Consider the following 15564-nt stretch of genomic DNA (forward strand, 5'->3'; position numbering starts at 1 on the left):
GGTTCATGCCTCAGTGGATTTTCTTGTTATATCAAAAGATGGTGCGAGTGGGGACTATCCTAGATGTACAAACTTGGCATATGAGAAGGCAATTAAAGATGGTGCTGATGTTATCGATTGCTCTGTCCAAATGTCTAGCGACGGTAAATGCTTTTGCTTAAGTACGGCAGATCTCAAGGACAGCACACTGGTTGCCCAAAGTCAGTTTAGCAACCTTTCAACTACTGTTCCTGAGATTAGATCAGATGTTGGAATATACACTTTTAGTCTCACATGGCCTGAGATCCAAAACTTGACTCGTAAGTTTCTGCCTTAAATATTGCACCTGTGTCAGATGAATGCTAGTCTGTTCTGCTCACTCTATTTATAGTAGTAAGAGAACTTCTGTTTGTACTCTTACTTAACTTAAAAATGGTTACATATAAGATGCTAAAATATCTGTTTTCTTAACAATTTCACATTCTTCTAGATTGAGAGTTACAATAACTATTCTCCCACGTTTTTGTGCAGCTGCTATTTCAAACCCTTACCAGAGTTCTTACAATATGTTTAGGAATCCGAATGAGAAAAATTCAGGGAAGCTTATTTCGCTTTCTGAGTTCCTAGAATTAGCAGAACACTCCACTTCTCTCTCCGGTGTTTTGATCAGAGTAGAGGTCTTGTTCTTGTGTACCTCTTAGTCTTGAGATTTTATCAATGACACTCCAAATAACTATGTTTTTTTTTTTGTGTCCCTCAGAATGCGGCATACTTGAGAGAGAAGCAAGGGCTCGATGTGGTTAAAGCGGTTCTCGATACCCTCACAGAAGCTGGTTACACCAATGAAAATACGAAAACAAAGGTCATGATTCAGTCTACGAACAGCTCGGTTCTAGTTGACTTCAAGAAGCAGAGCAAGTACGAGACTGTCTACAAAATTGAGGAAATCATTCGTGATATTCGTGACTCTGCCATCGAAGTCATAAAGAAATTCGCTAACGCTGTTGTCATCAACAAAGCATCAGTCTTTCCTGACTCTGATTCGTTTCTCACTGGGCAAACCAATGTTGTGGAGAGACTCCAGAAGTCTCAACTCCTTGTTTATGTGGAACTATTTCGGAATGAATTTGTCTCTCAAGCATATGACTTCTTCACTGATGCCACTGTTGAGATAAACTCATATATCTCTGGAGCCGGTATCAATGGAACCATCACCGAGTTCCCTTACACAGCTGCAAGATACAAAAGTAAGTGATCCAAAATTTGCAAGATAAGACACAAAAGGATTAACACCAAAGCCTAAAATTTATTTATCCCCTGCAGAGAATCGATGTTTGAGGAGACAACATATTCCACCTTACATGTCCCCTTTTGAACCTGGTGGCGTCTTAAAACTTGTGAATCGTTCTAATTCCTTACCTCCAGCCCAAGCTCCAAGTTCAGTTTTCACAGATAGTGATGTCACTGAGTCACCACTATCTCCAGTTATTCCAAAAGCGTATGGAGTACCATCAACTATTGCACAACCTCAGAGTTTGTTCTTTACTTTTTTTTCTTTTTCTAATTCGAGATGAGTTACTTTTTGTTCTGACAAATTCAACCTTTTCAATTGTTGTACAGGGAATTTGCTCAAAACAATTCGCATAGGTGAGTTTTCATAGCGAGAGAATTTTCAAAATGTTTTCGTTTCCAAGATTAAAAAAAAAAGTACATAACTTACTTAACAATTTTTCTGTTTTCTAGTTGCGGGTACAGTAGCTGGAGTTGTTTTGTTCCTGGTATTATTAATACAATTTTGCTGTTTTCTTCGGAAGAGGAAAACACGACCAAGACAACCGAACTTGAAAGCTCTTATTCCACTCAAACACTACACTTATGTGCAAGTGAAAAGAATTACAAAGTCATTTGCTGAAGTGGTTGGAACAGGCGGATTTGGAATAGTTTATCGAGGAACACTTAGTGACGGCCGGATGGTTGCGGTGAAGGTCTTGAAAGAATCAAAGGGCAATGGTGAAGACTTCATCAATGAAGTTGCTAGCATGAGCAGAACTTCTCATCTCAACATTGTCTCCTTGCTTGGTTTCTGCGCTGAAGGTTCTAAAAGAGCAATTATATATGAGTTTTTGGAAAATGGGTCACTTGACAAGTTCATCTCAGGCAAGTCCTCCGTTAATATGGATTGGACGACACTATACAGAATTGCGCTAGGAGTTGCTCGTGGTCTAGAGTATTTGCACCATAGCTGCAAAACAAGGATTGTACATTTTGACATTAAACCACAAAATGTGCTCTTAGATGACAATTTTTGCCCCAAGGTTTCAGACTTTGGCCTTGCTAAGCTATGTGAGAACAAAGAGAGCATCTTGTCATTGCTGGATACAAGAGGTACTGTAGGGTACATTGCACCAGAGATGATCTCCAGAGTTTATGGGAATGTGTCGCACAAATCAGATGTCTATAGCTATGGAATGTTGGTTCTCGATATGATTGGTGCAAGAGACAAAGAAAATTTTAATCAAGTTCCTGCTGCTTCTAACCCAAGTTCGATGTACTTTCCTGAATGGGTATATAAGGATCTTGAGTTGGGCAAGTCCAAAAGGCATATTGAGATTGGAATCACTAACGAAGAAGAAGAGGTAGCAAAGAAGATGACATTGGTAGGTTTGTGGTGTATTCAACCTTCCCCAACAGATCGTCCACCAATGAATAGAGTTGTAGAGATGATGGAAGGAAGTTTGGATGCTCTAGAAATCCCTCCTAGGCCTGTTTTTCCAATTCCCACACTGCCTCTACAAGAATCTTCAACTTTTTCAGAGGATATCTCTGTTTACTGAGAAGGATGATCCAAGAAGTCTCCATGGAACCTATCATAGCAATGCTATGATAGCATGAAAATATCTGAAAATGTCATATATTATCCGTACTATGTTAAACTAGTTATCCTTACTATATATGTTGTTAAGCTAGTTAGCGTTTGTTTTACTACTAGTTTAATTTCACTCGGCTCGAAAAAAAAAATTGAGCCGAGTTAATCTATTAACTATGTTTAGCTAGCTAATACATATATCTAAGGCTAACTAATACAACAAATCTCTAATTGTGACCACTCATTCTAATAGGTTTTTTTAAGGTTTTTTTATAAGGGTTTATAAAGTATTTATAAAAAATTTATAAAGTTTTTTATAAGTCGTTTTTATAAGGTTTTTATAAGGCTTCTACTTACAAAAACTTTATAAATATTGTTAAATCGTTTAAAACTTTATAAAAATCTTATAAAAGCACAGTAATTTTTTTGGGAGGAAAATATGTCAGAAATTGTTTGGTGGACAATTTTTTTTCATTTCCTTAACTAAAATATTTTTTGGCGTTTGACGTACCTAGATGATATCAAGATGGACAGGGAGGAATTTTCTTCTTTTTCCTTATCTTTTATTCCTAGGCAAATGTAAAAGCGGATCGTTTGGCATGCCATGCGCGCAAATCTCCGCATCATGTTCTGTATGTAAACAATGTCTCTTCCCTTTGGCTTGTTTGAGCTAATATTTGTTGACAAAAAGAAAAAAAATAGTCACAAAAATTAAAGAATGACAAAAATGAAATTTATCTAAAAAACGATATTTTGAAATGGAATATATCAAAAAGAATATTTCTAACAAATTTTATTTTATATTTCACTGGAGATAGTAATAAAAAAATAATGTATTATGTCAAATATATTTAATTAAAAACCCCCATTTGTGGGATCAGAGCGATAGAATCATGATCGCAAACATTCATCCGAGTACTCGATAGGTCATTATTGCTAAACCTAAATGCTAAAAATCTATTTTTTAAAAAACTTAATTGATTCAGTTTGATGTATACTTGAAATTGAAAGTTTCAAGCGGTGATCAAGAGCTGATAAAGTTAGTTATTGACTTTTGAAGTCTCCTACACGACTAAACCCTCTAGGGTCTGCTTTAGAGGATGAAGATAGTATGGTATTGGTTTACCGGCAAGTCTCCTATCTCAGTCCCACTACAGATTTGATTTCATGTTTGGCAGAGAGGACAAATGCCCAAGGCCCACTGAAGATTCTTTTCCAATGTTATACCTCATTTTCGGAGAATAAAAACGTTTAGGTGTGGTATACAAAAAGGTTTATCATTGTTGAAGGGTAAATATTATATATCACTACGTGTTTCCCCACGCAATGCATGGGTTGTGGTGTAGTTGGCACTTTCTTGTTTTTTGGTCTTTTTTGTTTTCTCTTTTGTATTATTCCGTTTTAATTAGGCATATACGGGCTTCGCAGTCATTTGTATTTATACATTATATGTTTATACCATTTCGTTTAGATGTGTACAATTGTGACGTTTATTTTTTTATGAATTATGAAGATGTTATTTCTTGCTTTTGAGGATCCAATCTTATCATTGACTGATATTGTTTCCAATACATTTATTGTATTTTAGATTTTCTAATTAACTGCTTATGTAAACCCTTCATACGTTGATGTTGCAATAATAAGTTATTTTTTAAAAATAATTATCTTCTGTATAAGTGATTATGTTTGTATGTCCATTTTTTGGTCTAATATTAATAAGATCGTTTCTGTTTTTCTTTAGTTGGCTTTGAAACCAATTATGAGTTAAACAAATAATAGGTCGAATTATGGTGTTAATAAGTAATATAAATTCTTATGTATATATATTGTATATATGTGACTATAAGTTTAGCTAACTAAAAAATTCTGTAATATTTAAATATAATCTTGAACATATATATATATATTATTTGTGGGAGGAATGTATGGAATTAATGGATAGAAGTTATTTTTGAGTTAAATGACCTTTTATGCCTTTAAAGTGAGTTAAATATTAATAAATTTTTATATGTGTCTTTACTTTTTTTTAAAAGAATACCAAGTGTTTCCTTCCAAATTTGAAGTGACATAGTATTTTAGTTTTCTTATATGATTTTATGAACTTCAATATAAGGGGTTTTCAAAGTAATAAGTACACTCACACTGATTGAATTATAAAATTTAGAGAAATGTTTATTTCGATTAATCGTCTGCTCTTTTAAATATATTAAATAAGTATGTTGTTGTTCCTACAAATAGGACAACATATATTATAGTTTAACCATGGAGTTAAGCAATGGAATTGAAACTTGTGATTCCAAGACAAAATGCTTATATATATTATGTTACACATTGATCGTTTAAAAATGAATAGAAACATCTAATTCTCAAATAAAGTTGATTTTTTTGTTAAAACCAACATATGTGAATTTAAATTTAACTATGCAAATTTAAAAAATAAATATGAATAGATTAGAAAGGCAAGAAATATAAAAGAAATATTTTATTTTTATATAAATAAAATAAAAATTGAAAACAATGTTAAATATATATAATACTTTCTAAATTAAAATATAGAATCAAACTCTTACAAGTTACAACACATATGAGATATAACAACATTTGATATTGGTGGGAGAGGAGGAGAGAATGATTACTTATAAGATAATAATCCAAATTAGATAATGGAGATCAATCTTTTAAAAGAAGAACAATTTAAAATATATATCATGTAGTCTCTAAAATTAAAATTTAGCATTAAAAATTTACAATGATATTTTATTTGTTTTTTACAACCCATACAACAAAACTAAGAAATCAAAAATTAAAAAAAAAAAAAAAACAAAAAATGATTTGAGGTATTGTAGAAGAGAATGAGAGAATGTGAAAATGAAAGAGTAAAAGAATGTCAATATGAGAAAATGACAGATTGAGAATGCTTATTTATATGAAAAGAAATTATTAATGCATAATTTATTGTGTTTGAATCAAATTAAGTGGTAGAATATGATTAATGCATAATTTATTTTATTTTCAGTTATAATTTTATTTTAATGTGTGAGTTAATTGTATTGTGTTTATTGGGTCTTAAATATTGTTTAAAGCAATTAGAAAGCAAATAAAAAAATAAAAAAATTAGGAAACATTAAATGAAAATCAACTAATAAGGAGAGACCAAAACCTTACTTTTATATATATGATATATTGCTTTAAACTTTGAAATGAGAAATATATTATAAACAATAATTTTACATGAGAAATATATTAATTTAGCCAACCAAAATATGAATATAAGTTTAGCCAACCAAAATAATTAAAAAATATTAAAATTTAACCAAAAATATTTTCTCTTGAAAGATAAATAAGTTAGTAGGAGGAATGAATTAATGTACAATTATTGGATATGAATTACATTTGAGTTAAATGGAGTTACATGCCTTTAATTATAAATAAATATTTTAATTTTTTATAATCTAAAATAAAAGGAATACCAAGTGGCCGAATCAAAATTCACATGATTCTGTTGTTTGTTGATATAAACTCAACACTTACACATAATATTTCAAAATAAAAAAATATTACTTTTGAACTGACAAACTAAATTTGTTTTCTTATAAAATTATATGAATTCTTCATGATCTTATTGTGTAGTGAATATTGTAAGAAAGTATGAAAATAATGACTTATAAGATGTTAATATAAAATAGAAAATGAATATAAACCTTTTAAAAGATTAAAAAATATATATAAGATATACATATCATACAAACTCTAAAACTATGCTTTTACAATGATATTTGATTTGATTTTTTATAACCCATACAACAACAATGACAAAAAAAAACACAAAACAAAACAAAACAAAACAAAAAAAAATATATTTGAGAGTAGTGGAAGAAGATGAGAGAATGAAAGAGTGATAGACTAAGATAATGAGTATTTATAAGAAGAAAAATGATGAAAAAATTATATTTAGAAAATGAGAGTTACAATTCTCATTTATTGTTTTGTTTTAATACAATTGGTTAATACAACTTAGTGGAGAAATAAAGTTAATGCATAATTTATAGGGGGAATTTATATGATTTCAGTTTTATATTATGTGAGTTAAATATGAAAATTAATTGTTTTTAAATTTGTGTTTTAATATAAATATATTTTTTGTTAAAATTGCATTGCCAAGTGGACCAATAAGGAGAGAGTGAAACCTTACTTTTATATATATATATATATATGATTGTTGATCAAGCAAATGACCAATACTATTCAAATGACCACTATCTTTATCATAACCAATATTCTCCTCTGTCTCAATTTTCTGTTTTTGGCTTATAAAAATAACCCAATGAAGAGACGAGTCTTTATGAGTCAACTAATAAAACCTTTTTTTTATTTTATACTTAAGCCTAGTCTCTCTCTATTGGTCCACTTTGCGTCAACTGATAAACTAAGCCACATGTTTTAACGCTCTTGAGTCTCTCTGTATTTTGTTCACTATGAGTCAATGAGTCAACTAATAAAGCCAATTGATTTATATAAAATAAAACTCTTGTGTGTGATCTCCTCTATGGGTTCAATGCATTAACGATAAGTCTAGATTATTTTCTTTTTCTTTTCCATTTATGTAAGTTACCGATGAATTCCAAGCCAGGCAATCAGACAAAGCTCGTATGTTCAACGCTTTTATTCTGTGGCGTTGTTCTAATTCATCTGTTTGCTACTCAAATTGATGCTCAAAGATCAAGAAGCCGATGGCAGACGCTCACTGGTAAAGAGTTGTTCTCATTTCTCTCCTTCTTTTGTGCATTGTTTTTAAGAAACTTTTGATTTAGTACTCAAGTAACTTTCTTGCTTTATCCATATATGTGTAGTAGAATTGGGATTAATTATAGATAGTTCCCAAATATTAAAGGTTAAGTAATTACTTTGATTATGGGAACATAATACTGTTCCACGTATTAAAAGTAACTTAGGATCACGTTTTATTTATTTATTCACCAGGTGAAGTTCCACGTGTGATTGCTCGTGGTGGGTTTTCTGGATTGTTACCGGATTCGAGTCTTGATGCTTACAATCTTGCAATCCAGACAAGTGTAGCCGATGTTGTTCTATGGTGTGATGTTCAGCTAACCAAAGATGGAGTTGGGATTTGCTATCCCGATTTAAATCTGGCCAATGCTTCAACTGTTCAATTTGTTTACCCAAATGGTCAAAAATCTTACCCGGTTAATGGAGTCACTACTCAGGGTTGGTTCACCATTGATTCCACCTTGAGAGATCTCCAGAATGTAGCCTGTAAGTGTTTATGACTCAGTTAGTGCATTCGTAGAGTGTTACAAAAAAATGTTTGGTATTTCTTGTCATTTCTTACACGTTACTTTTCACCACAGTGATCCGAGGAATACTATCGCGATCAGATAAATTCGATGGAAATAGAAATATGATTCTCACGATTCAAAATGTAGCCGAGCAGATTAAGCCACAAGGAGGTTTTTGGTTAAATGTCCAGCACGATGCGTTCTACGAACAACATAATTTAAGCATGAGCAGTTTTCTATTATCAACTTCAAGAACTGTTTCCATGGACTTCATCTCTTCCCCTGAAGTGAATTTCTTTATGAAAATTGCTGGCCGTTTCAAGCGTAATGGACCGAGTTTTGTGTTCCAGTTTCTTAGGAAAGAAGAGATCGAGCCGACAACCAACCAAACATACGGTTCTATCTTGAGTAACCTAACGTTTGTCAAGACGTTTGCTTCAGGGATTCTTGTTCCCAAGTCATATATACTGCGACTCGTTGACAAGCAGTACTTGGTTCCTCATACTTCCTTAGTTCAAGATGCTCACATAGCAGGATTAGAAGTATATGTGTCAGGTTTCGCAAATGATGTTGATCTCGCTTATAACTACAGTTTCGATCCAGTGTCTGAGTATCTATCTTTTGTGGACAATGGCGATTTCTCTGTCGATGGCATGCTCTCTGATTTTCCCTTAACTGCATCTGCATCCGTTGGTAAGCCAAATTTCTTCTATGTACACAATCTTTTCCTTCAAAGTTTGCTGGAAATACTCAAAACCAAACATTTTCATATATCTCAGACTGCTTCGCCCACATTGGCAGAAACGCTACAAAACAAGGTAATTAATGAGATAAGTTTTTTTTTATTTTCTTACTAACCGAACAAAAATATAAAACAAACTTATAACTGACTTAAGCATCTACCAAATGGTTCATGCCTCAGTGGATTTTCTTGTTATATCAAAAGATGGTGCGAGTGGGGACTATCCTAGATGTACAAACTTGGCATATGAGAAGGCAATTAAAGATGGTGCTGATGTTATCGATTGCTCTGTCCAAATGTCTAGCGACGGTAAATGCTTTTGCTTAAGTACGGCAGATCTCAAGGACAGCACACTGGTTGCCCAAAGTCAGTTTAGCAACCTTTCAACTACTGTTCCTGAGATTAGCTCAGATGTTGGAATATACACTTTTAGTCTCACATGGCCTGAGATCCAAAACTTGACTCGTAAGTTTTACTCTTTAATAATCTGCTCACTCTATTTATAGTAAGAGACCTTCTGTTGTCTTAAAAATTTCACATTCTTCTAGCAAATGCCTGAAATTTCACTACTCTCCCATGTTTCACTACTCTCCCATGTTTTGTGCAGCTGCTATATCAAACCCCTTCAGGGAATCTTCCAATATGTTTAGGAATCCGAATGAAAGAAATTCAGGGAAGCTTATTTCACTTTCTGAGTTCCTAGAATTAGCAAAAAAATCCACTTCTCTCTCCGGTGTTTTGATCAGAGTAGAGGTGGGTTCTGGTGTCTGTACCTCTTAGTCGTGAGATTTAATCAATGGGTTCTCGTGTACTGGACCTTAGATAAATTCACTTTTTTTTGTGGCCCTCAGAATGCGGCATACTTGAGAGAGAAGCAAGGGCTCGACGTGGTTAAAGCGGTTCTCGATACGCTCACAGAAGCTGGTTACACCAATGGAAATACAACAACAAAGGTCATGATTCAGTCAACGAACAGTTCTGTTCTAGTTGACTTCAAAAACAAGAGCAAGTATGAGACTGTCTACAAAATTGAGGAAATCATTCGTGATATTCGTGACTCGGCTATTGAAGACATAAAGAAATTCGCTAACGCTGTTGTCATCAACAAAGCATCAGTCTTTCCTGTATCTGATTCGTTTCTCACTGGGCAAACCAATGTTGTGGAGAGACTCCAGAAGTCTCAACTCCTTGTTTATGTGGAACTATTTCGGAATGAATTTGTCTCTCAAGCATATGACTTCTTCACTGATGCCACTGTTGAGATAAACTCATATATCTCTGGAGCTGGTATCAATGGAACCATCACCGAGTTCCCTTACACAGCTGCAAGATACAAAAGTAAGTGATCCAAAATTTACACCAAAAGATCTCACATCAACAAAATGTTAACATCAATCCCTAACTTTGTTTATCTTCTTCAGGGAATCGATGTTTGGGCAGAAAAGTAATACCACCTTACATGTCAGCCATTCAACCCGGTGACCTCTTAAATACTCTTGTGAGTCCTCTGTCCTTACCTCCAGCACAAGCTCCAAACCCGGTTTTCACAGATGGTGATGTCACTGAGCCACCGTTACCTCCAGTTATTCCAAAAGCCCCAACCTCAACCCCTGGAACCCCATCAACCATTGCACAACCACCTAGCGGACAAACCCGACTCACACTATCTCTTCTCCTCTCTATTTTCTTCTTCTCTCTTCTACATATGTGATCACATACTCCTCTCTATTTCTTGTGTGCATATTTATACTTTGGATTAATGTCATTTGGTTATAGTACTTGCTTATCATCATCAGTTTATAATTTGGCTGTTTGTACATTTTAAGAAATACTATTTCTTTTTGTAACATAATTTATTTCTTAAACTTAATGTTCATTATCTTGAATAAATATGTTAACTAAATAAATATCTTCAATCTTACAATTGTCACACATAACAATGTATACTGCAGCTAGTAATAGAGAACATTTAATGTTTCAAGCTAAATCGTTGACAGTAGTGGTGAAGAATTGATCAAAATTATCCACTTTTCCGGTCTCCTAAACCCTCTTTGGTCATCTAAAGGATGAAGACAAACATACTTACGACATAAGAGATAGTATCAATCTCAATTTCTATTTTTTTGGGGGGTCAACTAATAAAGACATGATTACAAGACTCCACGGTTACTAATCACTCACCTTGACTTGGTCCTTCACAATTACCACTCACATCTTAATTAACGATCTCTCTTTGTTTTTGTTCCATATCACCCCAAGATTTACTGTTCAGATATCTCAAACAGATCATGTACTATCTTTCCACTTCTTGTCTACGCCTTTTCTTCCTCTTCTCGTTATTCCACAACCTTCCTTGCGCTACAAGCAAACAAGGACTTGCGTGGTGTGACGTTCAGTTTCAGACTTTCAGTGGTAACATCACTGCTGGTTTCCCCTTCTGGGGCAGCCGGGAATCGTTCCAAACCTTGCGGTCATCCGTTGGTCAAGCTTCACTGCGAAAAAAACAACACCTCTCTAAACATCTCAAACTACGAGTACAGTGTTTTTCTAAACATCTCAAAGATCTGATACTCTGAGACTTGCCAGATCATAATTTTTAGGCTCTTTATGATCTGTTAAATTCAATACCACAACCTTGCCATCTCAAATCTGTGAGCTTTCCCCAACCTACAGGAGCCTCGCCGATTTATACAACTGTGATCCTAAGATTTCTTACCGCTCAAGTTATACAAGCCCTGCTTTAGGTCATTTTTCAATGTCTAAAAGCCTTGATTACCAGGATTCCTGCAATGACAACTTCACAGTTAATGTTCCGTTGAGTTTCTTCCCCAACGAGAGAAATTTGAATTTGACCCATTTGGAAAGTGCTCTACGCAATAGGTTTGAGGTAAAGCTGGTGATCCGTAAGATACCGTGTCAAGAATGTTCATCCGCTAGTTAAATCTGTGGTTTCAACAGTACCACAGAGATTTGCTGCAACGTAACGTAACCTAACCACCAGGAGGAGATAGTTGCGTACCACAATATCAACCTAGTGGTAAGTTTCTGTAGTTACTAGTAAATTTTATGTTTTATGTTTCCAATTCCAGCTGACTTTATTTTTGGTGCCATTTGATTGATGCAGGAAGATCCGATATATACTTCGGAAGATACAGGTCCTTAACTTTTCTTGGAGTGACTGTTTTTATATTCTCTGAGAGCATTTGCATCAGTGTATATATGCTTTGTCCTTCGTAATAAAACGATTTAATTTAGATCGAAATGAGTGATTATGCGAAGGAACGTTCCTTCAAAGGGGACATTTATTTGTCCGTCCTTCGTTACACGTGGCATGCTCTGAGTTGTTTGTGTTGTTTGGGTAGGGGATAGAAAAAAATTGAACCATCGACTTCTCTTTTTTATCTCCGACTCTCTCTCTCTCTTGTTTCTATCTCTCTCGACGGCGACTTGTTTTGCCGGCGAAAGCATCCGAATCGATCTGCGGTATTATCTAGAAGATTATCCGCCGGTATCAATTGAAAGGAGGTTAGTGTTCTACTCGTGTTCAATTTTATGGTTTGCTATATTGTTTCTGGGATTCGATATTGTATCTCGATTTAGGGTTCTCGATTTAGTCTCTGATTTGTTATTAGAGTTCGATTTTGGGTTATGGGTTTCGATTATTTATCCTGAATTTAATCTCTCGATTTAGGGTTCTGTGATTAGTTTAGGGTTTTCGATTTAGTAATTTTGATGTATTTTCGATTTTTTCCTCTGATTCGGTACGTCTGGTCTTTGATTGTTTAGTCTCTGGTTCGATTGTTCTCGATAATAGTTTTATCTTTGGGTTTACGCTGCAAATGTCTCTGATTTTTGTTTAGATTTAGGGTTTTGGATTATGTCTCAGTTTTGGTTCGAATTAGTTTTTTAGATTATGTCTCTGGGGTTAGCTGGATGAGTGTATGAGTTTCTGGCTTTGTCTCTAAGATTGTTGTTATTTTGTTTGGATAATGTTGATTCTTTTATGTTAAACTGACTATACCTTGCATATTGTTTGCTGTTCATGAGTTTCCTCAGCGTCACTTAAAGATAGCATATTGTTTGTATTGATGGTTTTGTATTGATGGTTTTTGTATTGATGGTTTTGTATTGCTTTTGTGGTATCCTTGTTATATGCTTGAAGTCACGGATCATTACTGTGGTAGTCACAAGATTTTGTCACAAGCTTTTGTTTTTATTGCTTTTGTCACATTGCTTGAAGTCACGGATCATCACGGATTGAGTAACACAAAATCATTTGCTATATATATGTTTCTTTTGTAACACAAAACCAAACAAATGAGCTAGGCAAGATTTCCACTTCTCTTTTTCTTTATTACTCGATTTCTCCTCAAAAAGATAACAAGATCTACACTTCTCTTTTTTTTCTAAATGGCATCTTCATCATACCATTATCACTACCAAAGAGATGGTATGGATGATGATTTTGATGCATATTTTGATAATTATGCCGAAAATTCTAATCTCATTCAAGAACCAACAGAGCCGCACAAACGGATTTTTATCCCAAGAAACCGAGAAGAAGGCCACAATAATCTTTGGAATGATTATTTCAGTGATACTCCAACATACCCGGACTATTTATTTCGGCGACGGTTTCGCATGCACAAGCCATTGTTCATGCGTATTGTGCAACGTCTCTCTACAGAAGTCGAGTATTTCCGTCAATCCCAGGATGCAACCGGTCGGGCTAGTCTGTCACCTATACAAAAATGTACTGCAGCAATTCGCCAATTGGCATATGGTACTGCCGCCGACACAGTTGACGAGTATGTACGAATTGGTGGTTCAACAGCTCGGAAATGTTTGCACGAGTTTACCGCCGCAATAATCCTGTTGTTTGGCGATGAATATCTAAGACGTCCCAGACCGGACGACCTAGAAAGACTACTCTATGAAAATGAAAAACGTGGATTTCCCGGGATGGTTGGGAGCATTGACTGTATGCATTGGGGGTGGAAGAATTGTCCAACAGCTTGGAAAGGGATGTATTCACGATCAACCGGAAAACCTACAATCGTGCTGGAGGCGGTAGCTTCGTACGACCTTTGGATATGGCATGCTTTTTTTGGAGCTCCAGGTACTATGAACGATCTTAATATTCTAGATCGATCAAATGTTTTTGATGACATTCTTAACGGTAAAGCTCCGGAGGTCAACTACTTTGTCAACGGAAGGGAGTACAATTTGGCGTACTATCTCACCGATGGTATTTATCCTAAATGGGCCACTTTTATACAATCTATCCGGCTTCCACAAGGTATGAAAAATTCTCTCTTCTCTAAAAAACAAGAAGCTGTGCGGAAAGATGTTGAGCGTGCATTTGGAGTCTTGCAAGCTAGATTCGCCGTTATTAAAAATCCATCTCGTTTATGGGATAAAAACAAAATAGCAAATGTTATGAGAGCATGCATAATACTCCATAATATGATTGTCGAGGATGAACGAGGAACATACAGTTACCGAAACATTGTTTCTGAATTTCAACACGGAGAAGATGTGGATCAAACATATACCGTCGGTGCCGCCAGTTTGAGTTCAAATATGAGCACAACGATTACTCGTCTTACAGAAATTCGGGATAAAAAAGTCCATGAACGTTTAAAAAAAGATTTGATTGAACATATTTGGACTAATTTTGGACATCTTCCAGATAATGAAGATTAATTAAAAAAATTCTATGAATTGAATAAAATGTTTGTTTTTATCTTTGATGTTTGTATGGTTTATGTTTTTTATCTTTCATGTTTTAATTGTATATTTTGTTTTTTTTTCAAGTTTTTGTAACTTTTTATTTTTTTAATGTTTTTAATGTCAATGTTATATGTTTTATTTAAATTAAAACTTTAATATGTTTTTATTTATTAATTTAAATAATTAATTTTTTAAATTAATAATACTATTATTTTTTCCAGGAGACCAACTCTGAGAGACACCAATGCTCATACCAAACTTAAGAAACTCTCAAAATAAAATTAATATATTTGAAGGACCAAAAATTGTCCTCCACCAATGCACATGCTCTGGGTTAATTAATCCTTATATTGACACTCCCATAAAGTCTTGAAATCATCTCTGGGAAATGTACCCAATTGTCCCCCTTGTGTCTAGCAATGATAAGAGCAAGTGCAGTGTATAAATTATTAGTTAAATCTCATAAAAATAAATTAATAATATATTAAAAAGTAAGAGAAATATATAATCGATTTTCAACTGAGAACGTTTGAAAACCCTTGAGAGACCTACTATATGGGATTTGCACTAAACGTTCGTGGTCTAAAATACTTGCATTATGGCTGCAAAATAAGGATAGTATATCTTGATATTAAACCTCAAAAATTTGTCGGAATAAAAAAAGCATCTTGTCCACATATCTTTTTTATATAAATAGTTTAAATTTTTATTTTTATTTGAAACTGAAGTAAATAATTAAAAAAAAAATATTAGTTTTTGAGAGAGTTGTTGAGTATCTATGCACTGCACATGCTCTAAGATGCTTTCTTTAATCTGACAAATTTTTGAGGTTTAATATCAAAATGCAGGATCCTTGTTAGCCATAATGTAAGTATTTTAGACCACGAACGCCTAGTGCAGTCCCACACAATGTCATCCAAACTAAATTCATTGAAGTCTTTCATGAC

The 15564-nt window shown here is 34.1% G+C and overlaps 3 protein-coding genes across 3 annotated transcripts in view; all 3 read left to right on the forward strand.

The window, feature by feature from the left end:
• The window catches only part of LOC109125233 (glycerophosphodiester phosphodiesterase GDPDL1-like), a 5183-nt gene extending 5099 nt beyond the window's left edge, over positions 1-84 (forward strand). Inside the window, exon 8 of the mRNA XM_019242603.1 lies at positions 64-84. Coding sequence (XP_019098148.1) covers positions 64-84 — 21 coding nt within the window. The remainder of the gene's footprint in view (positions 1-63) is intronic.
• On the forward strand, positions 10-3032 carry LOC104773226 (protein SUPPRESSOR OF NPR1-1 CONSTITUTIVE 4-like). The gene is made up of 6 exons (XM_019242607.1): positions 10-299; positions 511-656; positions 740-1226; positions 1303-1512; positions 1600-1626; positions 1723-3032. Exons 1-6 carry the CDS (start codon positions 131-133, stop codon positions 2811-2813), a joined length of 2130 nt encoding a protein of 709 aa, XP_019098152.1. The 5' UTR covers positions 10-130; the 3' UTR covers positions 2814-3032.
• A 4263-nt stretch (positions 3033-7295) lies between these two features.
• Positions 7296-10760, forward strand: LOC104773224 (glycerophosphodiester phosphodiesterase GDPDL1). Its single transcript, XM_010497806.2, has 8 exons — positions 7296-7592; positions 7826-8119; positions 8215-8835; positions 8922-8960; positions 9065-9349; positions 9492-9637; positions 9736-10222; positions 10306-10760. The coding sequence occupies exons 1-8, from the start codon at positions 7460-7462 to the stop codon at positions 10593-10595; spliced, it is 2295 nt and encodes a 764-aa protein (XP_010496108.1). The 5' UTR covers positions 7296-7459; the 3' UTR covers positions 10596-10760.
• The last annotated feature ends 4804 nt before the right edge of the window (positions 10761-15564 follow it).

The sequence above is a fragment of the Camelina sativa genome, unplaced genomic scaffold, assembly GCF_000633955.1.
Source record: "Camelina sativa cultivar DH55 unplaced genomic scaffold, Cs unpScaffold00495, whole genome shotgun sequence".
NCBI lineage: Eukaryota > Viridiplantae > Streptophyta > Magnoliopsida > Brassicales > Brassicaceae > Camelina > Camelina sativa.